The 27,752-nt window shown below is 38.9% G+C and overlaps 1 protein-coding gene across 5 annotated transcripts; it reads left to right on the top strand.

The window, feature by feature from the left end:
• Positions 1 to 169: 169 nt before the first annotated feature.
• LOC102228030 (neurabin-1-like) lies at positions 170 to 26,706 on the top strand. Of its 5 annotated transcripts, none has more exons than XM_014468891.2 (20): positions 170 to 323; positions 1,980 to 3,989; positions 13,883 to 14,015; positions 14,703 to 14,823; positions 15,117 to 15,221; positions 15,553 to 15,682; positions 16,283 to 16,447; positions 16,553 to 16,606; positions 17,896 to 18,125; positions 18,262 to 18,358; positions 18,452 to 18,578; positions 18,676 to 18,827; positions 19,137 to 19,455; positions 19,529 to 19,586; positions 19,675 to 19,749; positions 20,911 to 21,106; positions 21,689 to 21,733; positions 23,196 to 23,312; positions 25,033 to 25,221; positions 25,477 to 26,706. In XM_014468891.2, exons 2-20 carry the CDS (start codon positions 2,130 to 2,132, stop codon positions 25,633 to 25,635), a joined length of 4,332 nt encoding a protein of 1,443 aa, XP_014324377.1. In that variant the 5' UTR covers positions 170 to 323; positions 1,980 to 2,129; the 3' UTR covers positions 25,636 to 26,706. The 5 variants fall into 5 exon arrangements, with proteins under 5 accessions (XP_014324377.1, XP_023193101.1, XP_023193105.1 ...); XM_023337333.1 differs by having other exon boundaries at positions 14,700 to 14,823; XM_023337337.1 differs by lacking the exon at positions 21,689 to 21,733.
• The last annotated feature ends 1,046 nt before the right edge of the window (positions 26,707 to 27,752 follow it).

The raw sequence follows: 27,752 nt of genomic DNA, 5'->3' as shown, positions 1-27,752 counted from the left end.
AGCTCTAGTTCCCACGCCTTTCTTTTAACATTTCATTTCAATGCAAGCTGTGCTGTGGTGAAACTGTTGGTCGGGGGGGGGGAAAGAAAAGGAGTAGTGGGTTACAGTCCTGGAATGTGTGCGCGCTCCCGATCTCTGCGTTCCCGACTGGAAGTGGCTGACTGCGCGCGCAGCTCGCGGCACACACACGGGTCTGAGGAGGCAGGGAAACGCCGCTGGAGCGGGGAATGATGGCGGAGATCGAGAAGGAGCAAGTTTGATACCGGAGCAAAACTGGAATCTCGGATCGAGCTCTTCGGCTTCTAACTCTGTAACGCAACTAGGTGAGAGGCCGGGAAAGTTGTTGTTTACGTTTCGTGTTCACAGCAGGACCGTGTTTGACCGGTGCGAACTACTTCAACGACTCGTACTTGAAACGCAACAATCAATTGTTTGAAGCTGAGGTACTAACGTTCGGGCTTTATTGGAGTGTCGCTGGACTGAGTTGAACTTTGTGTCGCTCTTTATCTGTGGGTGGAGTTGCCAGTGGTACCAACACAGGTTAACCTACCGATTTAAGTACCGCAAATGGTTCTTTTTTGCGTTACTTTCGAGCCTGAGTAGTTTGGCTTAAGTTTAGCTCAAGCTAGCAGTCAAACAACTTATTATTCAGGTCCACTCAAACGGTTGTGCACGCGAGCTAACCTTGAAATCAATGTTAAGTTGCACCTGAACTTTTCTGATTTCCGTCTAAAATGTGTTTTTATGTCATGACTAGTGTTCACAGGGTTGTACTAAGGAACGACCTCCCACCACTTTTCGCGGTTAACTACTACATTAAGGAAAGCACAAGTCTAACGTAACTTTTTTTTCTTTTTTTTAAAGACAAACAGAGCACAAGGACTTTAAAAAGCATATAAATTTAGTTGGATTACGACTTTGCAGTCTTTCTTCTGAGCTCCGTTGAACATTAAATTAGATTTTATAGTTTCCCAGGTCTGGGTAAGTATAGTAAAAGCGAAAACTGAATATGGATCAAAATACACTGACGTCACTCTTAGCAGCAAACCTTACCACCAAGCCCGGTGACATTTAGATGTTTCTTTAAGTAAAAAAAATTGTTTATGCTCCGACGAAATAAGAAGTAATTAATTAACTGCTGTGCTCTATTTGTTTTCATCTCCTAAAATAAACATTCCCAAATAACCTGAATGAGACATTTTGATTTATGGGAGAAGCTTGAGTTCCCAAACTTCATTTCTTATTCCATTTTCTAAAAGTAGTATGGGACTCCATTAAAATTTTTAATTGAGTTAATTGCAGGGTATGAAATGTATTGCAATTAATCACAAGTTAACTAGAACTATATGTCGACTAAATGAGCAGCATCTTCAGTTATACACCCCTTTTAGACATTTGAGCTCGACAACAATTATATTTATCGTTTCTAATATGCTTGAATTTTTATTTTTATACATCATAAATTTAGTTACAAACAAATTTTGTTTTACTAAATAAAACTAATTTCCTCCATTGTGGAAATGGATGTAAAGAGCTAAAATTAATAATTGGTGGCAAATTCCAAAACGCATGGCTCATATTTTGGTATCTGATTGTAGTTTTGGTGAAAAAACTATTGTTTTTCTCTTATCAGTCTAACCTCTGTTTCAAATATTTTGTCATCAGTAATGGTTCTCTGAACCCTTTATTGACTCTTAAAAAACAGAATACAGAAGATCCGTTCTGTATCAATTTCATGCACGACAGCTCCTCTCATTTTTTATGATAGCTATTCCAAATATTAATGGACAGTAGTTGTGACTGACAGTTCAGAAATTAAATAAATGAATAAGAAATAATATGCTGATTTAAGTTTTTTTTAAATGAGCTAAATTATTAAGTTAAATTAAATGAGTTAAATTATTGTCATTTTTGAAATTGTTGTTTAATTCCGTCTCGTGTCTGTTAATTAATTAAAATGTTGATTTTCTTTTCTTTAGATGACTTCGCTTGAATTGAGAGGACAGTGCTCCAGAAAATCTCTGCCGGACCCATGGAAATGGTTGCCTAAACTCAGATTGTAGTTCTCCATCAAAACATTTGCAAGGCTGATTTGTTTTAGAGTAAAGTTGCAGTGATAAACAACCAAGATGATCAAAACAGAAAACAAAGGAGGGGAGAGGAGCCTGAGAAGTGCGTCCCCTCACAGAAATGCATACAAGTCTGACTTCCACGCCATCAAGTGCTCCTTTGATGGGCCAAAGTCCGAGGATGCCTCAAAAACATTTGCAAACGGATCAAGTGAAACCCGGGATGAGTCTAGGGGAAGGCCTTTTGGAACCAGAGTGAATAAGATCAAGAACATATTTCTACAAATGGATGGACAGCAACCAGAGTCTCAAGAAGTCAAACAAACTTTAAAGTCTGACGCCCCCCATGTTTCCCCAACGAAGCTGCAGTTTCCAGTCAACGCTCACAGAGTTAATTTAAACAGCGCTTCAAGCCCCGAATCCCACAGTTTAGAGAAAACACCCAAGGGGGAAGATGTTGAGATTGACAAAGTGTCTCTGGCGGAGAAGTTTTCTGTGACCAGAAAACTCTTTGAAAGAGGCGTCAAGGAGCAGCCAGCAGCTGAGAAACAGTCCCCAAATAGAGTGGTTAATCGTCTATCCCTCGGAAGTGCCTCAGATGAAGAGAAAAACGCAAGGAGAGCGTCGGGATGCAAAGAGAGTCCTGGCAAATTGGAGCAAACACCCACATCGGCAGCTAAAAGTTGCTCAGATGAGATAGCTGATGGTGAAAAAAGGCATGTGTCTAGAGTGTCGCTGAATGCAGGGCCTTTGTCGAAGAGGTTGGAAAATTATATAGTTGAGAATGACTCAGACGACAACAACACATCTGCTGGGAAAGAAGGTGTGGCATCTGCTAAACAACACAGCACCACTCAACACGTACAGCCTACCGTTGCGTCCAAGGACGTCTCACACAAAGCTACTTCTCCTGTCAAAGAAGTCACCGACTCTTCATTTGCTAATAATGTCCTCATCAAAAATAAAGATAGCAAATCTGGATCTTGGGGGTCAAATTTGGGAACTAAAGCGACATTACCAGCTAGTGGTGATGTATCTTTGGCAGCAGATGCCGCTCCAAAACTTCGCTCATCAGAGCAAACGACCTCAATTAGCCACAGCTACAAGTGCCCCTCACCAGCAGTTGATAGATTTAGTAGGACATCTGTTGGTGATGGTGCTAAAGCATCGAGTTCACCCCCAAGGGATGGGAAAGAGCCTTTGCCATCAGCTGGCGGATTTCTGAACGCAGATCGGAATAAACACCCGGAAAAACTCAAGAGTAACGATGGCCCAGCTCTCAGCCCTACAGGGCCCAAGCCACAAAGCAAGACTTCATCACCTGACTCCAGAGGGGGAAGCACAGTGCGGGCTGAACTGGTGGTGGTACAGAACGAGTCCTCGGACAGTGAGGAGGATGAAATCACTGAAGATAAGCAGAAAGACGAATTCTGTGAAGACCTACAAAGAAGCTTTCCATCAGGACAAAACCTCAACTCTCATCAAATCTCCTCACAAGAGACTATAGAAGAAGCACAAAGGGGGGCAGACACTGAATATGAAGGTAGAGTCCCAGCAGATGACAAGAGATTTGGTTTAGAGAAAAAGGAGGATAACTTAGCTGTGAGTCAGGACACTAATGAAGAGGATGAAGCAGCGGAGGAGGAGGAAGAGGAAGAGGATTCACTAGAGAAGCAAGTGGAAGAGAACATTCTGGATAGAGTCTCTCCAGTAGTGTATGGGATAGAGAACGCAGCATTTGTGGATGATAGAGATGTAGACCAGGTCATCAGGGAAGAGGAGGAGAAGGAGGAGGAAGATGAGGAGGAGGATGATCAAATCTATGGGAATTATGATGAGTGTTACGAAGTTATTGGTCTCTCTGATGAGGATGACGCTCCCCCAAAAAGGAAAATTAGGTTCTCCACAGATCCCATTTTGGTAAGTGTGTTGTTTACGTGCAAAGCATTGTTATTCAGCTCAAATGTAAAATATGTTGTGCAGTACTTTCATCATAAACCACTGTCTCACTGACTCAGCAATGGTGTCTGACCTGGTGTTCCCTGTAGACTCAGAACAAATTAGCAGAGGCTGAAAATGAATGCTTTTGTCTGCTATGCTCGCGTCACTCCGCAGAAATCTATCATCAGATAAGCTCTGTGACTTAAGAAAAATAAAATGGTTTACTTAATCTTGTTGAACGGGAAGGCGGGTGGTTTGACAGCCTACCTCCTTAATCTCATGAGAGCTGTGAGAGGAGTTTGGAGACTAGGCCAATGTAGTAGTAACGGTATTTTTGGAAATAGTGTTGACTTTGCAAAGTTCCTGTGAAACCAGGACTATAGCCTGCAAAAGTTGCTGTCAGGGTTTCGTGTGAAACGTTATGCTGTATTGTAGAAAATCTCGGCCACTTCTGAGTGAGTGCTCTGAGTTGATGTTTTTCCAAGCATGCAAGGTTGTTTTGAGGAATTTATTGAAACATTTTTAGTTTACTAGATGCCTTTGTGTGACTTCATAGCTGTTTAAGGAAAGATTTCATATGACGTGACAGAAAAATTGTAATTGTTCAGGGGGTTACAAGGAATCTGTGCATATTTGTAGCACAAATTGCTTTCTTGCTGAATTTACGCTGCCTTGTTTTCATTTGTTGGTGCTGCTGGTTTGAATTAGTGAAGTATTGATGGCTGAAAACAGTCTGTTTGAATAAGCTGTACATCTTCACAATATGCTGTAAATGGTGTGCTGCAAATATCTGGCCTCTTTTGTGAAATGCTTAAGCACCACTTCACTGTATTTTTGAAAATTTCTCCCACATAGGGTGGGACTTATTCATAAAGAAGAGAGATATTACCTGTGACCCCATTGGAGGTGGAGCTAATATTCAATTGCAAAATTAGTATTTGTATAATTGCAGGCACAAAGAACTACTTGGATGCAGTACCTGGTAGCCAGTTATATTTTCAGTGCCAGGTGTCACGCTCTGCATCCTGATAAATATTTGACCAGTTGGATAGATTTTTCCTACCTTTGATTCCTAAACCTGATTCAGATTAGAGACAGATGGCAAGGCTTTTGGGTGATAGAAACTTCATTTTGAGGGAAAGGAAAAGTCCAGAATTTAAGTTGTGTGGATTTACTGCAACTTCTTCACACTGTTCAACAATGATTCTTTAATTACATGTTTTTCAAATATTATGCCCCCTTTGGCTGCTGGTTATATTTTTTGTGCCACAACTGTCTTGAGTGTTTGGAAGTAAAGAATATCCCTTCTATAGCCTGCTGGAAGTATATGACAGTCACCACAGCTCAGTAGATGTAGCTGCAGATAAAATCGGACTGTTTTTAACAACCGGTAACAAAAGAAGAGTCTCTAGTCTCTAACATTCCTGTCCTAAGCCATATCAGAGGATCCCAGTTTCATGTGTGACAATAGAGCATGCAACACAGTGAATTTTTTATTAGACACTGTTATGTAAATGTCATTTCTTGGTTACTTAATCTTAAGGTTAAATTAAATGAGTGAAAGTGAAGCATACTGATTGTAGTTGAATTATGTGGAACTGAATTGAACTTAATCACACTATTAACCCCTCAAAGACTTTAATTACATCTGATAACCTGCATGACTGCTCTATAGAAGGTTGCTGTGTGTTTAAAGAAGATATGTTCGTTCCACTGATGGAGTAAACACAAGAAATGTCTTGTGTTTTGGAAATGGATGTGATAAATGGTTTGGACGAATACAAACGTCAAGTTTAAGTATATATATATATAATATATATGTAAATACATTTTTTGTTTTGTTTTACATGACTGCAATATCTAACCAACATTAAGATAACACAAGCAAACAAAACAACACTCCCTTGTACCCCAGCACGGTTTTCCATGTTTATTCAGGCCTTCAAAATTTGGTGTTATCACAGGGTGTGGATCCCCCTCCCAGTTTCCATCCCAACCATCAGGGGGTCCTGGGAGAGGGAACCAGAAGATGACCCAGAGGGAAGACAAAAACAGATTGCTGTATGTGACTAAAATTAAACTGGGACATTTAAAAGCCTATCCTTCCAGTGTCATATCAGAGCAACAAGCCAGACAGTTGCTCTTTTTTAATTTTAGCTACTAAAGCTGCATAATAAATTGAAACACGACTGACTTTGTAATTTCAATGTTTTCTGTATTGCAAAGGATGAATTGGGAGCATGACTTGGTTGGACATCATCTTTCAAGTGCCAGAGATTTAGGATCTGCCTGCCAACAATATATTTAGCCAATTGTATGGTCTCTAACTGCCCTTGATAAACACTTTATATATTTGTTAGTGGCTGAGATGCTAAAGCTCACAGAAAATGATGGGAACGTAAGGTAGAAGGCTGATAAAGACACATATGGTTTTCAAACATTTCTCTGACATTTGCACATAAATCTGGAAACTCCTATTGAGCTCATGCATTTTCTGCAATTGCAGTAGTATTTTTGGTACTGCAGTAAATATGTTGATACCAAATCTAATTGTTTTAAGAAATAATTACCAAATAATTATTTGCTCGAATGGCAGTGATGAACGTATAATGCAGCGTGAGAGATTAAGAGGAAGTACATAATTTAAAATGATGTGAGATATTGCTATGGTAGCTTGTAAGAGAAGAAACCTTGTGAAGACTTTAAATTCAAACTTTTGTCCTAAATATGTACCAGGTTTGGGTTCAACTGTTCGCTCAAGAGGTGGTGGCGAAAGGTTTGTGTCGCAGATATTGCTCTGTTTACATCTCTACATGTAGCTTGACTAGCTTTCCACTAACAGTACATTAGCTTTCCACTAACAGTACATTCTACTAGATAATTTGGCACTGGAATTGGATTCATTGGAGCTTTAGCTGACCAGGAGAGAAGAAGTGCTTTGTGCTTGTTGTTCACATCAGAATTGGATCCCTTAGTATCCTAGGCCTTCCTGACAGATGAGATGTCTTGTGTGGAAGAAAGATCCTCTTTGTGAAGGAAAGGAGGGAGCCACTTTCAACATGCAACAGCCGTATCTGGGCTAAAAAGGAAAGCTTGGATGAAGACAGCTTCAAGGACAGAAACAGAATAACTACTGCCAGATGAAGTTGGCGTCTGCTGCTCCACATGTGTAGCAGATCACAGAAAAGCAGAAAGTACCCTCTGCCATAAAATAAAGTTGTTGTTTTTTTTTGTCATTTTTAAATGGTTCAGATTATCAACACATTTTAATGTCAGACGGAGATGACCAATGTAAATACAATATGGGCATCACCAGTTTTTATTAGGTGAAGAAAAATGTTGTACCCAACATATTAGAGACAGTTATTGGCCTCTATTCGTCTGGATAGGGTTACAAAGCCATTTTGTAAGATGTGGGTACACCAGCAAACTACAGTGACTGCTATCCACAGAGGCATTGGTGAAACTGACCTTTTAATTTCTTTAATATGATTCATCCAGAAAATCACTGAAGAACCCAGAGCATTATTTAAAGGAACAGAAGCCTCAGGTTTCTTTTTTAATTGTAAGTGTTAATGATTCAACATTAACCAAAACCTAACAGGGGAAAAAGATCATTAAAGGGCATATCTGTCACATTTGCCAACAGTGGTCCCTTACTTCCCCAGTTCATCTTTAACTTTCTGGCTGTGGTTTCTTAAATCATTTAATATCTCAGTCTTAAATGGATGAGTGCAGCAGGGGAGCTGAGGGTCTTAGACTTGTTAATAAATCTGGTTTATTCTGCAGAAATAAACTTAACAAGGTGGAATAATGTAACAGGCTAATATAAAACATGATGGCAAAGGCAATATTTACTTCTGGAGATTAATTGATGATGTTCATGATCACCTATTTCTTGGAGGGATTTTTTTCTTAAGCAGTTGCAGCAACTCCACAAGAAGTTGTGAAGTTGAGAAAGCGATGTCTCCCAAGTCATTCATTTGAAAGAATACCACCAGGGCCACAGCAAATGTTTCGGACATTTACCTCTGTCATGTCATCCCTCAGAATAACTTAAAACATTTCAGGAATGCATGAAATCTATATGGTTGTATTAGAATTGAAATGAGCTTGAATGGTTGTAATCTGTCTTTTTACATATAGAGCTGAGTGTTTCTCTGCATGTTCTAGTACCGGAAAAAAGTCAGAAGTAATAAAATGTGAAGTGTGCCATGCTGTAGGTGTGTCCTGTTTGGAGGACAAAGAGCACAGTACTTTTTAGAGCACGCTATGTTGTATATCTAAATAGGTTGTCATAGTATTTGTTTCATATTGAACAGAAAGACACTTAAAATGGTCGTCAAGAATAAAGTTCACAGGTCAAAACTAATATTTGCTCCTGCTGACTTTGCCCCACCCCCTACAAAAGAACAGGAAGCCCCAACTGTGGTTCAGTCAAGCAATTACCTTCTGTGTTCACTGGAAGCAGGTGTGGTTCAGGAATTTAGTTCATTGCATTATTTGTTTATCTTTTCTTTATTCCAGTGTTTGTTTTGCTCATGCAGGAAGATGCACCTTCAGTAATCTGATTTACTTCCTGTGCACCTGCATTTTCGTCTGTAATCTGACTTGTGAATCCTTCACCTGTTTCAGAAAGAACAAAGTTTTAAAACATGTTTTACTTTGTTGTCTTCGCAAAATGCTCGGATTAATATTTTGGCGAGCGAGTCATTTTCAAATGCGCTTTAAATCTTGTTCTAACACTATCAATGCCACTCTGTATTAAAACCACACAAAAATAACAGCTTCCATCTGCAGCTAAATGACCGCTTTGCTGTCATGGTTTTGTTTTCGTTGCCAAAATGTCTCAAAGCAGATCTGACTTCCCTTCAGCCACCTGGGCTGGTGGGTGACAAGAGAGAGCAGAATACTAATGCAGGCAGACCAATGGTGTTTATTAACCCTGTATGTCGTGAGGTTAGAGGTAAATACTTTGAAAATGTCTCTGATTATTAACCTCTTACCACTTTCTACTGAAACAACAGACTAACTGTTGAGAGTTTTAGCAGCTTTTGCAAGGACAAAAATAGCTTTTTGTCGGCCATTTTTGGACAAACCTGTTAAACCTGTTCTTGTGCTCCAGTACTTTGGAAATTTGATCCTATCTGCAAACGTGAACTCTGTGGTTTTGTTTCACTTGACAGTTTAAAAAAAAGCCTAATTTATATAACTGAAAGATTTGTCACTGTCTGAATTTAACCCCTTTACAGACACGCACCCACACTCTTTATTGCATGCAGTGTCATTGTTTTTCTTTCACTACTCTTCCCCTGTTGATTTTTCTTTATCTGCTGCATTCGGTGAGCCTGTTGAGATGAGGAAATATTGCCACAGTCGGCACATGCATGCAGTGCAGTAATAAAAATCGGTGCTGTGTCATTACGTCCATAAAAAGTCTTTGTTGGTGTTATTGAACAGGTACAGTTGTAGAAAACTACGATGCACAAGCTTTGCAAAATTGATACCTGACAGTAGAGGAGACAGAGTTATTAATTAGACATTTTGGAAAACATACCTTCAATTTTCAAATCTGAGTCAGAAGTCTGTCTGCATACAGTTTGCAGAAAGACCCGTGTGAATGTTGGTTCTCTATGGGTACTCTGCCTTTCTTCTGGTATACAAAAACGTGATTTTTAGGTTAATTGGTACTCAGGTGTGAGTGTGTGTGCATGTTATCTGTCCTGTGTGTCTTTGTGTTCCCCAGTGATGTCAGGTTGCAAGTCCAGCTATGGACTTGCAACCTGTCCAGGACAAATCCCTCTGCTAGCCCAACGTCTGCTGGAGTTGGGCAGCATTGTAGGTTTCATTGCTATTTTCTGTGATTGCAGCATTTCTGTTTGCAGCGTGTTTCTGTTACAATTCTTTTTTTTTTTTTTTTTTTTGGAGTTTGTAGCGTGTTTCACCTAAATGTTTTGACATTTGCTATGTGTTTGCACCTATGGATCACGGCATTATTCAGAACCAACAACAATGTCTTCACTAACAATTTGGTCGTTTGAGATACCAAATTAGATACCAAGTATTTCCTTGCACAGTTTATTTATATTTAGATTCACTTGCAATCGTGTTGAATGGGCTCCATGGATAAATTGAAGTGCAGCAGACAGAGCAAGTCTTGTTGCAAAATAAGTTTTTCTGTTTCAAAAAACAAAGCTCACACAAATAGAAAGCCTTTCACTATTATCTCTTGTTTGTGTACCTGCTTCCTGAAACAATCTCCGACTTTGTCAGTAAATCATTGTGAACTCAGTCAAGTGTTTATCATTTCAGAGGCATGTGCACAGGAAGTACTAGAGACATAATATGCTCATTTTCTGGTATTTATCCAGGATCTCAACCAGGCTCCAGTTCCTTTTTCCCCCCCCTGACTATGCTGTGGTGCCTCCTGGCTGCCACCCTTGGTCCAGCTCACCCTCACAGCAGGTTTTAATTTGTTGTCTTTTGGTGGTTCAGTTTACATTACATGCTCCCCAATCCAGTGGACAGCCTTTGTTTTTTTTTTGCACTGGCAATAGGTTTTCTCTGGTTTGCCTTTCCTCACAGCTGCTGACTCATTTCCCATTCTGGTGTTCTGTAGTATGAGGGGGAATTGGAGGAAAGATGGAAAAAGTTTCATTTTGGGTGTGGGCATGGATGTGTCTGTGCGTTAAAACATACAGAGTCGGCACAGGCTATTAAGACTGTAGAACATGAAATATAAAACAGGGTGAAACCATCAGCAAGTAACTTATTAAAGCCTAGTGTAAAGGTTTCGTTTAGAATGTAAATTATGCTGTTCGATATGATCAATGGTTCCAATGGGAACAGTTGGCTTTTAAATATGGTGAAACATGTTTGTTTTCTCTGCAGAAAAAGAAATATTGGGTAGTTTTAATTTGATCCAGACTGTGCATGTTCTGAACTGGTAATTGGAAAATTTGGCAAGAGTGGTCAGAGGGGACACTGACCTTTGTTTAAGGACATTCTGGAAAAAGCTCATGAACTTATGATTGATTTTCTGTCTTTCTTACCAACAAGGATGTGATTGTGTGATCAGGTTTCTGCAAAGAACTTTTTTTTTTCTTTTTCAAAAAGGAAGTTTTAGGATTTTGTGGCAGCAGGAAAGCCAGACCTAACTAATCAAGAGAAGATGAGAAGAACATTTTCAGCTCTTAATTACATAGTCTAAACTAAATCTTATATTTCTGCCTGATCTAGTTCTTAGGATGTTAATATGAAATTTTACAGCTTTTGTCATTAGAGTTGCTTTTAAGTTTCGAAGGTCAACGTAAATAACTTAAATACAGTGAAAATCAGATAAAACAAATGTGTTCTACCCTTTGTTGGTTGCTTTTAAGCCAATTAAAAGTCAATACTATAAATTTGTTTGTGAAATCTCAGTTAAACATGGAATCCAATAAATGGCATCAGCCTAAAATACAGACGGGGGGGCTGGTGTGTACATTTTAATTTTTGAAATAAGTGCAATATTCATCCAGCACATGCAGTGTTGTATAAAACTAACAGTTATGCCTTCATGCCTGTGTCTACTATTCAGTATAAAATTGCTACAATAGCTTTCTTTGCCAATTAAAATATAGAGCTCGGTGAGTTATTCTGGAAATTTACTGTCTGCACTGCTTTGGGCTGCATCCAATGTCTACATAGTAGGGAGACTGAAGAATGACGATTTACTTTTTTTCATTAATTTCTCAACTGCTGCCGCCTTTTTTCCCACAGTAAACTAGTTTTTAACCTTGTAGCAGATTCCTCACCTGTTCTTATTCTCTCATCGTACTCTTGTTATAATGACATCCTAAAAATGTTTTGTATTTAAATCTATCTTAGATATTAAAATTTCTTTTATCTGAGGAATTTAACAATAACAACTCTAAAAACAGAAGACGTGAAACACATGAAAAAGTCCATTAAAACAGAACAGATTACTGGACTCCAGCTTTAGTTTGTGTCACCAGAAGCGCTGGGGCTTCTGTATAGAACCGTTTCAGAAAAGATCCCTGGGCTCTGCTCCTCGGAGTGTCGGTCATCAACCAGATGCTGAAGATAATTAGCGGTTTATTCTATAATGTCATTTTTTTGTGCATAATGGGTGTTGCTAATCTAATCCGAAAAAATTTAACCTGCATGCATTTGAAAACTAAATCTGCATTATGGAAATCTGATCTCTTTGTTAGGAAACATTTCTAGTTTACAGTTGCGTTCTCTGAGCAAATCTATTATGTAACATCTTAAGAACCAAAACATAAGCAGGCTAAGTCAGTATGAACATTTCTATACTTTATCTACTCTCATGTCATTTAGATTTTAAAATTAACTCTAAAAAATTCAAAAGATTAAGCTCCTCTGTTTGTTTTTAAGTCGTCTATTTACTGAGAGCTGTCATTCTCCTGTACAAATATTGCAGCCAAATTATCAACATGCTTGTGATGTTTTTGTGACAGAATCATTATGACTTCATCCAGATAAGCAATAGTAATACTCTAAACTGAAGGTTTTTGTTGACGGTCCTTTGTTGGTTCATCCTTATAATGAGGCATAAGCTCCTCATGGAGTCTGCTAAACTAATCTGTTTTCTTATCAACAGTTCACAGGCTCTGTTCAGGATTTAATTAACTCCTGTCTTGTTTCTAATAAAAAAACGTTTTTTACACTCCAAAGTTCAAATCCAACATGCTGAATGGGTTTCTGTTTTGTTTGGCATTCCTGCAAACATGATTAATCAGTCAGATGCCATCATCCCACCTGAGTGTTGCATGTGTGCTTTTCAAATCCTATCAGAGATTTCAGATGACTGTGATGGCCACTCTAGTTTGGACCTGAAAACTTGCTTGTGATTGTTCTTTTGTTTGAAGGTCATTTCGCCATTGATTGCGTTTTCATTGTGGTCTGAAGTCCAGGAAGGATTAGATACTTTATTTAGCTCAGTTTCTGCTGGGTGTCTGAGGAATGAATCTAAGATGCAACAGGATTATATGTTTAAGCTGTGGCTTCTGTAGCACTGTAGAAAAATCAACAATGCCAAACAGGTTTATGTTAAAGACTGTGTATTTTTCCTTTGTAAGCCCCTTGGCTTGTTCTATGTCTTTTTGAGTACATAGAACATGTGCAGAAACAATGTGATTCTGCAGGATCAGGGCTGTGATGAGAGCATACTCAGCAGACAGACTTCTGAGACTCTGAATGCAGGAACAATTTGGTCTTATGCCAATAACTGTGACTTGGATAAATGTTTTGTTTATAATAAACAATGTTTAGGAATCTAGTTATCAAAATATATTTTTTTCTTTGACATATATTCAATTTCTTTTCACTGAGAGGAATATTTGTCATACATCTTTGCTTGATTACCTCTCCACAGCTGTGCCCCACTTTCCACAGTACCTCATGATCATCACTACTGCATGTGAAAAGTCTTTTTGAGATGCATCCAACGCTCTGAGAAACCCGCCTGCAAATTTCACAACTCCTGACATCTCTGCAGCATATCGTTAGGGAATTCTTTTCATGCTTTAGTGTTATTACATCTGCCAAATATGTGAAGCGGCGGTCTCCACAGACAGATGAGTAAAAATTAGGCATCTATATATGTTCAAAAAAAAAAGGAGAGGGGATTTCAGTGTTGGTGGTCCAAAATCATTATCCATCTATCAGCAAGTGTTAAAGCAAAGTAGCTCATTTCTCTATAGGAGCTTAAATTGTGAGTGTAATCACACCATTCTCAAGAAAAGCAACAACAAAAAAACAAAACAATGCATCCTCCTTGCTTCACTGAAAAAGAGATGTTTAAAAATTGAAGCCATCCAAATAACCTATTTTAATATTTTGGACAGGTCTTCAGCACCTTCTCCAATGAGGATTACGATCGGCGTAATGATGATGTGGACCCTATTGCAGCGTCTGCAGAATATGAGCTGGAAAAGAGAGTGGAGAAAATGGATGTGTTTCCTGTGGAAATTCAAAAGGGTGAGTCACAAAAGGAAGTTTTAGTGTATTAAGCAAGTTAATTCAAGAGGAGCATGTAAGAAAAGTGACATTCAGATTGTTCTCCAACCTTCCACCTAAGGCAACGTCATTCTCACCGCTGTAGAACATAGAATTACAAGTTTTTTTAAAAACAAGACCGTACAATTAATAATTAGAGAGTTTAAGCAGATCTTAGCATCTGGTATCAGCTGTTACTAATACACGAGTCCGTGAGATCCTTCCCTGCAGGTTGTAACTTTGACCCTCAACTAAAGCCTCCCAGTATTTTTTAAATGCCCCATAATGGAGAGGTTGAAAACCCAAAAGGAAACAATAGAGCTACGTCAGTGATTTGGCGCATGAATTAACCACAAACATATCTCCATATAACAGGAAAATTTTTTTTCCTTTTTATTAGCTTTTTATCTCTGCCTTTTCTGTGACTCTGTTTTAAACACAAATATCCATCATTATCCATCCATTAAGTCTTTATCCCTCCATATAATTTATGTAATTTATTTATATAATTTTTAGCATGCTTTAATTACCAAGAGTTAAAACTTCAGGTTTATTTTACCTTAAGCCAAATGTTAGGCATTTTTAATTTTTAATAAAACTGTGTAATGCAGCTTATTTGTCCGTTCTTCCTGTCTGTCCTTCTATATCAATATTTTTGTCTTCCAGCAGGAGACAATGGGCTTGGAATCAGTATCATAGGAATGGGAGTGGGAGCTGACCAGGGTTTGGAGAAACTCGGTATTTTTGTGAAAACTGTAACTGAGAATGGAGCAACTGAGAAAGATGGACGGTAAGTCTCTTCTGCGGTAGTTAGACCCGTCACAATACATTCTTCCCTTTTTTTCTATTATCTGAATTATAACACGGTGAAAAACGTTTCTATGTTTAACATAAGAGACATGAAAAAACCCCCAATAATTTTTATAAGCTGTCTCAAAAGAAAGTAAGAGAAAATAGTTGTTTAATCCTGTCTTTTGAACCACATTTAATATATTCTGTTTCATGTTGAAGGTGTGTGCAAAACCCTACAGGAATGATGTGCTTTAAAATCCTCCTCACATGTTTAACTTCCTCTTCCTGTAGGATACAGGTGAATGATCAGATAGTAGAGGTTGATGGGACCAGTCTGGTGGGAGTAACCCAGCTGTTTGCTGCAACTGTCCTGAAGAACACCAAAGGCACAGTGAGGTTAGTTTAACTCCTCCTCTGCCCTCAGAACAACCTCAATCTAAATATCCAGCTGGCAGCCAATCTGCGCTGCTGTTATCCCACTATAATTAAATAAGCCGGTTGAGAAACTTTTCTTTCGTGAGAGTTTAGACAGGAGGCCAAGGTTCAGTGTACTATGGTAATGATTTATAGGCAAATTTAACTCCCCTGTATTACAAAGTGAGTTCAAAAACACATTTCTAGTTTTCATACTTTAGTGTCAAAGACACAAAAAGCTGTGTAGTAGGGTATCCTAAGCAACATGTGCAATGCTACATTGTACAGTATGCTCGTTCTTATAAAAAAACAGGTTTCTGATTGGTCGAGAGAAGCCGGGAACTCAGAGTGAGGTGGCCCGCCTCATTAGTGAGACACTGGAGCAGGAGAGGAACCAGCAGCAGCAACACCTGGATGACCCTTACGACCACTCTACAGAGGAGGTGAGTCAGCTTCACAGTGACCCTTAAGCTGGTCATTTAGTGCTTTGTATGAAAAATTTTTTTTTACAAAAGTAAATCCTGTAATTATGATAATGCAGTAATGACATTTGCGCAGCATTAGCCATTTTACCGCTCCCACACCAATCCCCCCTGGATCATCCAGGAAATTAGCAGCTATCTATGAGTAAGCCATGCGTCGCAACTCTTCTGTTGGAAAATATTCATTCAGCTGCCATCCGTTCATCAGAGTTGGGAAATATTTGTTTTCTGAAGTTCAGGCCACCACAGCAGTATAATTTTGCAACATTGAGACTATCCAGGGATTAAACAGGCTTTTTTAGAGCAGAGAAAGACAAACTTACAAAGGTGTGTGCCTGTGCAAAGAGTGTGGTCATAGTCTTATCTACTGAGTGGGTTGCTCATGTTTGCCTTTATTGCCAGGAACATTCTTAGCCAAGCCCCTGAAGTGACTCCTGAGGACTAATTCAATGTTGTTTCCTTCAGGCAAGGGGTAAACCCTGGAAGTATCGCTGTACCAATGTTCAACGTGTATGAGGTCATCAGGATGTGTTTGAGCTCACAGTAACTGATATCTTTCAGGAGGAGAGGTATGAGGACGAGGATGACGACGTTATAGAAGAAAGAATTCTTGGGTCCAATTTCTCTCCAGGGAGAAACGTGGAGGTGTTGGAGCTGCCGGACTCGGAGGCCTTGTTCATGCCGACCGACATGAACAGCTCTCAGATGGCCTTCAAGTTCAAAGAGGTACACCAAATCTCTTCTCTGTTCATAAATGTTTAAACTTCTTGTTGATACAGCATCTGATTTATTAGATGGAACAAACTATCTAATTTTAATCATATCCCATAGCTGCAACTGAAGCACAGCGTTGCTACAGCTGAAATAAATCAACTGAAGGAAAAGGTAGGATAAGAAAAAATGTACATATCTCGTTTAAAATTATACACATGGCAAATATTAGAACAAATGCAATACCTTGCAAAAGTAGTCACACTCTGAACCATTACAAATTTTGTGGCAACCACAAACTTCAGTATGTGTCATTCGGGTTTTATGTGATGGACCAATACAAAGAAGAACATAGTTGTGAAGTGGAAGGACAACGGTTCATGATTTCTATTGTTTTCATGAAAAATAAGTGCAGCATTCATCGATAAGTCAATACTTTGTAGAAGCACATTTTGCTCCAATTAAAGCTGCATATTTTTGATATTGTGCTTCTTCTAGCTTTACATATACCACTATTATTGTCAATTTTGCAAAATAGTTCAATGTCAGTGAGATTTTATGAAGTGTACCTGTGAACATCGGTTTTCAGGTCTTACTACAGATTTTCATTTGAACTTTGTCTGGACTATTCTAACACGTTTATTTGAAGCCATTTCACTGTTGCTCCAGCTGTATGTTTAGTTTCTTTGTCCTGCTGAAGTTCTGCTTTATTCTCAAGTCTGTAGCAGACTCTAGCAGATTATGTGGGATTTCCCCATGTTACATCCATCTTACAATCAAGTCTGACTAGTAAATGGTAGCATGATACTGCCACAATCTTATTTCATTGTGGGGATGGTGTGGTCAGGGAGATATGAGATGTAACCTTCCATCACAAATAGTTTAACTTTGGTCGCTTCTGGCCAGACGACCTTCTTCCATTTTTTGTTCTTCCTCTGCATGACTTGTGGAAAAATGCTCACTGGTTTTCTTATGATTTTTTTCTGTTGACTGATTCTTCATGGATCACTGCAGCTCCTCCAGTTTTACCATGGACCTCTTAGCTACTTCTCTGGTTATACCTTATTATCCTCGTCATGCTGGGTGTTTATATTTCATGCAACTTCATTACTTTGTGTCAATCCATCACATAAAATCCCAGTAAAATAAATTAAAGTTTTTGGTTGTAAAATTACTAAATGTATCCAGGTTCAAGTAATATGAATATATTTGCCAGGTGGTGAATGTAGTGGCTCTAGACAGTACCGTAATTAGACAGTACCGGTAATTACAGTATATTGTTATATATACAGTAATGTATATGGAACAATCTTTGTATTTTTAAATAATTGTTTCACCTATAATTGAAGTGTTTCCCCCACTTTAGTATTTAGCTTTAAATTAAAACGCACAGTTGGCGTCACAGCTAGAAGAAAACCAACATTTCTGTAAACTTGTGGTACAAGATTGTGTTTTTGTTGCAGCTAAGGAAATCAGAGGAGGACAAGTCTTTGTGGGAAGAAAGGCAATCTGCACTGGAGCAAAAAACTGAGGAGAGCAACGACAAAATCCTAAAGCTGGAGAATTACTGGCTGGAAGCCCAGGCTGTGTGCAAGAGTGTGAATGAACAATTAGCCGAGAATCAGGCTCAGTATGAGGCCCTGGACAAGAAGTACAACAAGGCCAAGAAACTGATCAAAGACTACCAACAAAAGTGAGTTTAATTTCTTTTTTCAACTAAGATTATGATTTTTTTTTTTTTAAGTGGTTTTAGTAGCAATCAGCTGAAACCACTATGTCATTACCAAAAATACGTCTTCTTGGAGCAACATTTTTCATATCCCCAACAGAGAGATAGATTTTGTGAAGAAAGAGGAGGAGCTGAAAAAGACTCTGGACGAAAAAGACAAATGGTACAAGGAGCAGCTGGAGAGCCTGCAGAACAGGGTAAGAATCCGGGTCAGAAAGTGAAAGCTTCTACACCTGTTAACCTGCTGCTGTCACTGAAATAAACATGGCCATGACGTCTTCTGTCCACAGATTGCTGCCCTGGAGTCCAGAGGGGCTTCAGCTGTGGAGAGTCAGAGCGGTCTGGACTCTGCTGCTGAGGACAGACTCAGCAGCCAAGACTCTGTCAACAACTCACAATCCATTGACTCTCTCTTAGGTATAGTGCACGCTATGATTAAAATCTCAAAAAAAAACATAAATCTGTAAAGGTGAACCCCCTTCTTCAGCAAGCACCGCTTATTTTTCTGTTGTAGATCAAGACTGGACTGAAGTGATCCCTGAAACAGCGCGCCTGGACACCAGCGCTCAGAAGGCCAAATGCCGGTTGGCTCAGATGAGCCGGCGCCAGGCTCCAACTCGAAACAAACTAAAGGAAGGCCTGGCTGAACCCGCTCATCATTCTCAGGTCTGAAACTCTGAAGCCCCTCTGTTCTGCTTTAGCATATGGGCAGCATGCTCACTATGGAGGTGGGATTCTGTGTCATAACCTGCAGGATGGACTGCAGATTTGATCAACTGTTGTGATATTTGAGTTTTTCATCCTTCTCTAAATATACAGACGTGTTCTAAAAGACAGTAGAGTCCTTTCCTAACTCAGTTTGAAGATGATAACATAACATTGCAACACAGCTAACCAGAGCTTTCATCTACATAAATAGCTTTTATTCTCCCTTCCTTGCATTGTCCTTCTAAATAATTAACTCGATCCCTGCAGGAAACTGAAGAAGAGGTTGAGCAGGAGGAGCAGGAATCTGCCGGGAGGCAGCAGTCAACACAGGAGAGCCCAGCACTACCTGTCGACGTCTGCCACACTGGACAGAAAGACAATCCGGGCGAGACCGGAGATGCTTCTAAAAGCAAATTGGAGCTGTCCAGCAGTCCATCTTTGTCCCCGTCACTGGGGGACAGTGTTGAAAGCTGTAGCAATCCTTCGTTGTCTTCTCCAAAACACACGTCCTCACCACACTCTCCTTCGGGTTTTATGCGCAACGTGAAAAAGAGAGAGTCCAAAGGCAAAGGGAAAGAACTCAAAGGTACACAGGAAGCTAATTTGATGTCTGCAACAGCAAAGGCTTTTTCTTCTCTCTAATCTCTGCTGTTTTACAGAGGAGTTGAGTGAGTCTTCTACAGCGGTAAAACCTAAAAGGCGATTTCCAGATTTTGGGCAAGTATCTGAATTATTCACTGATCATTTGTAGCCAAGATCTCGCCTTCTAAAAAAAATAAATAAATATCCCTAATGATCAAAACAGAGGCCTTCGGAAGTCAGGCGGCAAAGGGAGAAAAGACAAAGAGAAAGAGGCCATGAGAGCTTCTTTGGACAGCAGGTATTACTCTGCTAATATTCTATGTTTTCTTAAAGTTAAGATGTTTTCTAATTTACACCTAGCATCTAAATTCCTTCAAATTGATAAAATGTCATTGAAAAGTCAACTTCTACTTCTTTCAGCAATTCTGTTCCAAAAGTGAAAGTAAAGTATTACTTAGAATAAGCACAAACACATTTCTGCTGATTTAGAAGGTCAAAGTTAATAAAAACCTTAAATGTAGTTTCTCATCAAATTAAAATATTAGATAAGAGTAATAAAACAGTATTTTAAGAAATGCTACATTCTAGTCTTTGAGATACACAATATGCAATATCAGACTCTGGCCAGAAGCTAGATTGTCAAGACAATGCAAGACTTCACAGATTACTCATTATGAGGTTTGTGTCGGATATGAACCCCAAACAGAAAGGCATTAACAAAGTTTGTTTATTTATATTAAGTTATATGTTTACTTTCACCAACATTATCACATATTGCATGTTTTCCTAATATTGTGCAGCCATAATATTCATCCTTATGTCGCACAAAGTGTATCAAAATCGGATATCATGAAAGTGTTATTTTCAAGCATTTTGTGGGGGGGGGGGCAATTAATGGAAGGAAAAAGTGTGGTAGAAAGTGGTGCATAAGTTTATGCACCATCACTGCAGTCTTGAGAGGACCATGAAGCCAAGTCCATTCAAGAGTTTGCAGGAGAGGCTCTGAAGTTTCCGGTTCTGGTCCTGCTGTTGGTTCTGTGTTTTATCAAGTCCAAGTTTGTTGGAGATGCTGAGTTCATTTCCTACCTGGCCATTCTCCCAGAGGCTGGGAAACTGGGCTTCCTTAATGCCTCGGCAACAGTCTGATCATCTTTATGCATTCACTGCATTGATAAATGGATACATGCAAAAAAAAAAAAAAAAGCACACTTTCAGTAGGCAAAACCTTTTATTATTTTTACTATTAGTTTCAAAAATAAACACTTGAAGTATATCACTCTGTTGCAATTTCTACATTTTCAGTGATAACCTTAGTACAAACATGAGGGTGATTTATTTTAGGGTTGTTGCCATAGCAACTGAGTAGCTGAGGCTTTGAAGCAGAGAAATATTGTAGCTTTTGTCTTTTTTGATGTCAGAGTAGCAGAATTCTGTATCTCACTTCTGATCTGATGTCCAGGGGTTCTGCAGAGTTACTAGAGGAATCTGGAGGGAACCTGTCTCCTGCAGAGTCCATGACCTCTGTCCCCACTTGTATGCCTTTCTCCTGGTTTGGAGACAAAGACAGAGACAGAGAGCCGTCCTCGTCCAACAGCAGCCTGCCATACGCTGCAAATGAAACCAGCAGTGAGCAAAGCCAGGATCGTAAAACTAAGGTAGACAACTATTTTGTGAATTTATTTATATAAATTGTAGGCACTGCATTTTATTTTAATTATCTTTAATGTCTCTTCCTGTCCCTCAATGTCTAAATATTGTGTGTAAAACTGTTCCAAATAGCCAGGATGAACTTACTTCTTGACTTCCTTAGGCAAAATGTTTGGATCCATAGAGAATGTGGTAACTCCGTTCTGGTTGGGTCCTGTGGTGTTTTTCCATCACATGGTACTATGCAGTTCCTCATCAATGGATAGGCATAACATTTTGTGTATTCGGTAATTAGATGTTTCAACTTGCTTTACTTGGTTACTGTGGGAAAGTGGTTACAGCATTCAGCTGTTCGTATTAGAAATATTAGTCTGAATCTGCAGTGATGCTGCAAATCTACTGAGTGGAAAGCCTGACTGTCACCCAGATTTTAGTGGGCTGCTGTTCCCACAATTCCCATTTAATGAGTTCAAGACGTGAGCTGAGGCTTTGGGTTCACTTATTGTAGAAATGACTGATTTTGTGGCTGTTTTCTTACTTTACTGCTTTGCTTTCTGACAAGTCTCCATTGACCATGTTTCTTTAAACAGACAAATCTCTCCTGGTCCTCTTTATTCAGTCGCTCTTTAGATTTGGTACAGTATACACGTTTTATTATCCTTCGACTCTAAATCACACTCAGTAGTGTATTACTAACCGATCCAGTCCTACATCCCTGGAATAATTCACTACTTGTTTTGTAGTGGGTATGTGGTAAAGTTTTAACTTCTAATTCTACCCGTTTTTTCCCCTCTTACATTTACTTTAAGAAAGAATTCAGGCTAGTTGGAGAACAAACAACCCATTTGTAATTTTCTAGACTTTATGGCTAATTGGAAAATGCTCTTAAGAGTTTTATGTGTAAATAAATATAAAGCGTTTGACTTCTGTCTAACTTGGTGTGTGTCATCTGAGTTTACGTATTTGTCATTCTAATGAGTCACTTTGATTAAACCAAACAGCCTGCCAATATGGATGTTATTTTCTTTCCTCCAAGCTCAGCAGTCTCCTTGTAAAAGTATTCACACCCTTTAATCTTATTCTTTCTTCATGTTAGAATCACAAACTTGAAATATTTTTTGAGGCTACATACACACTGTGCTGAAAATCTAACACACTGATCACGCCTTACCCACAGTGAAACATGGTGGTGGCAGTAATACACTGTGGGGAAGCTGCAGGACAGCTGGTTGGAGTTTGTGATGATGGATGGAGATTAATACTAGGCAGTGCTTGGGTGAAAGTTCACCTTCAAGCAGGACCAGCAGCCTAAAAACACTGCCAGTAGAATGGTTTATAGCAAAGTATGTTCCTAAGTTAGAATGGCCTAGTCAAAGTTCAATCCTAAATCTTTAGTCTTAATAATTATGCTCTACATCAAATCTCTCCACTTGTTCTATTTAGCAAAGAGCAGGCTAACCTTTAAGTCTCTAGATGAAAGAGGCCCCAAAAGACTTGAAGCTATCCACACTTTTTGGGTTCATGTTTGTGAAAAATATTGAGAATTATATATTACTTTGCTATTTTACAATAATGGGCTGTTCTGTTAGCTTCTCACATTGAATGCTAATGAAATGCATAAACGTTTGTGGTTACAACAGGGTAAAATGCGGAGACATTAAAGGGGTGTGAATACTTCTGCAAGGCTCAAAGTAACAAGTCAAACGTATAAACATTTATGAAATTAAATCCTTGCTGCTGAAATACCTTCATAGAAAACATTACCTCATACCTGGAGTTAGTGTTAGTATTTGTTTTTGTTGTGTTTTGTTTTTGGGGGGCCAGGTTCTCAGTAGAAATGACCTCCTTGTAGTTTAGAGTGTCATCATGTAATTTGGGTGGTGGATTGTTTGCAGTTTGTAGGATCTGATCTTTCTTCCTCTCACATGTTTAAGGTCACAGTCATGACTGCTGTGTAATCAGTATTAACTACCACCACTGTAATTACTTTTAATCCCCATGAAAACATTCCTTCCCTCAGCTGTCGTCCTAAACAGAAACTGGTGTTTTGGTTGATGTTGCTTTAGTAAATGCGTTCCTTCTTTCCCATTGTTCCAGAGTTTTTCAGTCATAGATGATTCTAGCCCTGCCAGTCCCAGTACAGACATCTCTGGGTTAGTCGCTGAACCCAATCTGTCTGGGCGCTCACACACTTTAATCTTCTCTTCCAGCGAGGTGAGTGCTCTCCTTGTTGTTGCGGTCACAAAAGCTGTGTGGGGACGCCCTGGTGCAACTGAAAGGGGACATTCTCAAGCATGCCCTTTGAGCCTCGCCCCCTTTCATAGCACAGATTAAACCGTGAATGGACAGAGACAATATGAGCGCTGCATGTCTGTGTGTTAAAGCCGGTTTGTTTTGTGTTGCCGCAAGTCACGTGGCTTAGCTTTTTCTTAAGTTGGCTATGATTTGGATGGTGCATACTTATGCTTTATCGCGGCTGTGTCCTGTTTTTCCCTGTTTGCTTAGTGACGTTTCTTTCACCTTCTAATCTGATTCAGTTCGTCTCTGCAGCTCAGTGTGAAAACTGCAGAGTTTTGGGGTGTTTTCTAGAAATGCACGCTTGTTTTTCTGTGTACTAGTTTGGGGAATGTTTATCAACTTTTACATGCTCTTGTTTACTTGTTTTTATAGATTTAGGAAAGTTAAAATTTGCTTTGCAGCATTTCTGACCCTTCAGTAGAAAGGTAAAGATTTTACTCTGCTTTCTCAACATACTTAAAGTCCTGTTGAAACATATTTCAGCTATCACCTGTCGTTAATATTGATCAGCACTCTCACAGAAATAGTCATAATGCCATATCATGTGGCTGCTGAACCAAGTTGGGGGGAAATCAGTAGGGGTGCACCGATTTGAATCTTACCCACTGATGCCATCTACTACAGCAAAGGTCGAAAAATCAAGCACTGTCTTTTTCCTCTGCAGTCAGATAGATTTAACTGATAAACCGGCCCACCAGATTATTTCTGCGCGTTTGCAGTTAAAAATAATTTTAAAAATCGGGGATCGGTGAAAAAAATCTGCAATCGGTGCACTCGTATAGATCAATTCTAAGTTTTGGTCAGAAATTTAAATAAACTCAACATCACCTTGAAAAGTACATTGATTTGGACCTTTTTGGATATGACATTTAAAGTTCAAGGACGTGTCCTTGAACTTCAAATACAGGAATTTGGGATGATGTGAATTCACTGTGAAATTTTTAAATTACTCTGATAAACACGAAGTGAAAATTATGCATACAACCGAAATAGTCTATACATAGTTACAGAGAAAGTACATTTTTAATTTAACCGTCAATAAACTGGTTTAAGTTTGACTGAAAATGTAACCTCATCAAAAAAAAAAAAATTGAAGTCATTTCAATTTGTTCATTTTCATGTTGGAACAACCAGTTTTGTCTACCCTGCTTAACAGTTAGTGTTCCTATGGGCAAAACATGAACACAATTGTTTTTTCCAACAGCACAATGATCCTAAATGCACATCAAAACTTACATTGGACCCTGTTTCATATCATTTTAATCCGGTTTTTGGATTAGAAAAACGATTCACAGTTTAAACTTGCACACCCAGATCATGTTTTTAAACTTCACTGTAGTTGTATGAGGGATTAATATCCTACCCTGGAAAAAAATCAGGGACTATGATGAGTATATGCAAACTTCTGACTGGAGACGTATGTCTTACTAAATTTTTTTTATGTAGTGGAAATAGCATAATCCGCAGGAGGAAACAAAAATAGTGCTGACAGCCAGCAGGTGCTCAACTTTTAGAGTTGGTTTTCAAATACATTTCAATTAATTTAAACATTTTGCGTGAAGGCAAATAAACAATGGATTAAAAGCAGCAGTAGGTATATTTTTACTTCCATCTATAATATCTGTTTTCTTTACAGACCTTGGATGATGAACCAGTCCCTGTTGGGAAAGAGTATCAGTGGCAGAATCGGCCCATCTCCGATTGGACCAATCAGCAGGTCTGTCACTGGTTAATGGGCATGAACATGGATCAGTACACTCCTGAATTCACCGCAAAGGGAATCGATGGCCAGCAGCTGCTGCACTTAGACAGCGACAAACTGAAGGTAGAACAAATTGCACTTTCAAATTATTCAGTAAGACCAAGAAATGATAAAATGTTACTCATTTTCCAGTGAATGCAGCATCACTTAACTCTGGTCTCATAGTTGCTGCCCCCTTCTGGCCAAAGTAAAATAACTTCTCTAGCTTATTGGAACAGAAAATTAGCTGACAGAATTAAACTTGCTGTAAATTAATTCAGGTAATACATTTGTATAGTTTGTCTCAGTGTTGTGATTACATGTTTTTTTTACCCTAAGGCACTTGGTGTGACAAGTCAAAGTGATCGCTCAACTATCAAAAAGAAGCTGAAGGATATGCGGAAGGCCCAGGAGAAGCTGGAAAAACAGCGGGAGAAAAGAGAGAAAGAGGGCCGACGCAGTGGGAGGCTGCCGGTCCAGGGTGACTCCATCTGCTGATCAGAGCTGAATTAAGTCTTTCCTTGACTTTCGTCCCTGTTCAGAAAAAAAAAAAAAAAAACTTTTCTGCATTTCTGATTCCATGATGTTCCTTTCAGAAGATCACAGTGGTTATCACGGTTGGCTTCAATCATTTGGCCAGCTGTGAGGAGCTTTCTACCATTTTCTACCTGTGCAGCTTTTCTTCGCAGTCCAGAGACATTCATAGTGTGAATGAACTAATATAAGTTGTTCATTCGTTTTGGACGGACAACCATCCTTCTGTGACTCTACAGGATATTTGGAGAGAGCTGGTCTGGCTTCTCATGCTGAGACCGTGATGTGCCAGAAACCTCCTTGTAGGACCTGAGGTGGTGGTTTATATATAATAATAGAATGTTTCTATTATTGTTTTCTATCAGTTTCCATTAACTACAGCTAAAAAAACATTCTAATTAAATGATAGGGGATATCAAGTTTGGTAAGAAACCAAAACAGATGTTCTAACGCTTTTACCACTAAAAAATCTTGAAACTATAATTATTGAGATCTGTTTCCAATTATATTGTACAGTCCAGATAAAAGCACTATCAATCTTTTAAGCTTCAAGGCAGCAAAGTTTTAAATGTATAAATGAGTTTTATACATGTGCCTGTTAACTGCATTTTTACTTAAATTCCTTATTTTATTGTATACTATCTACATTTTTCTACTAAGTAGAATAGCCAGACTATTTTTTTTTTTTTGTCAAAAAGGAAATGAAATGAGAACCTTATCAAGTAGGGACCAGGTGAATGCTGCTGCTGTGTGCCTGACTCAGACTGGCTTGAATGGTACCATGATGCTCTGTAAATACTCAAAGGATGAGCCTGTGGCGGCGACTGGTGTGGATCCAGAGCCGTGTCACGTGTGAATGCAAGGCTGAACGATGAATGTTCTCCATGAAACCGAAGTGCTTCCTTTATTCTCAAGTCTAGCTCCATGTTTGTACAAAATATTAAGTGTTGGACCAGAAGAAAACGATGTTTTCTGAACTCTCAGAGAAGCTAATCTTGGTACATACAGCATCAATAAACTAATAATCACTTCTTATGGCTTCTATTGTGTTTGCTTGTCTTCGTTTCTTAAAGTCACAGCCAAATAGTGTACTACAAACGTTAGCTACCCCCAGTTAAAGCAACACGTGTCCTCTTCAGGTGGCATATGGTTTTGAGTTACCATGGAGATATAAACTATACCTATAAATCACATGGAAACGAATAGTGACAGATTAAGAAATGTGGTCACATCTTTTGTAGGGCTGAGCAATAAATCAATAGCCACATAGATATCTCAAAAGTTCACTCCAATCCAGAACAGAATTCTGGGGGATGTAGGCAGAGGAAAGGCTTAGCCAGTCAACCTCTGATGGCGGGTGGCAACCAAGGTAACTCCTTGGTTACCTAGAAACAGACTCTCGAGTAACTTGCGCAGCAGCTGTTTGAGGTTTTGCCACTGTGCCTCAGAATTGCTTAAAAATAAATAGGTGGCATGAAGGGACAAAATTATTGCTCAGAAAAGACGGGAATCACCATGACAACATGAGCAGTGACGTAAATTTAAGGGATTCTTTTCAAAATAAGAGAATTCTTAATACAACAGAGCAGGGCTTTAAAATAAACAAAACAAAGAGACTTGGAGTAAGTTTCATGTACGTGATATGCTCAAAACAATAATTCAAATCAAACTCTTTCAGATAAGTTATATTGCTCAGGATAGATTATTGTAAATTCATGGTATGAAGAGCACTAACACCAGTGATGTGATCAAATTGTTAATTGAAAAATAAATCTCACAATCTTCCACATATGTTTCAACCTTTCCAAGTTACTTCAAATACAATTTGTTGTCAGGGTTTTATTATTAAATAGGTTAAATCTTTATCATTTCTGTGAAGAAAACTTTAAAAGTGTTTCGTTTTCTTAAACCTCCCTCTTTAGCTTCTTTAAGAATGTCCAATTCAGTTCTCTGCCAAATGTTCAACCTTCCCTAGTCTGAAACAGTGTCTTATGTTCAAAATATGGCTTTTAGTTACATTTTTTCCAGAATCCCAAAGATACCAGTTTAGCAGTTCAGCTGCTAACATGGCACCAACAATG

Source organism: Xiphophorus maculatus, chromosome 7 (assembly GCF_002775205.1).
Source record: "Xiphophorus maculatus strain JP 163 A chromosome 7, X_maculatus-5.0-male, whole genome shotgun sequence".
Classification (NCBI taxonomy): Eukaryota; Metazoa; Chordata; class Actinopteri; order Cyprinodontiformes; family Poeciliidae; genus Xiphophorus; species Xiphophorus maculatus.
This window is presented reverse-complemented; position numbering and strand designations above follow the sequence as displayed.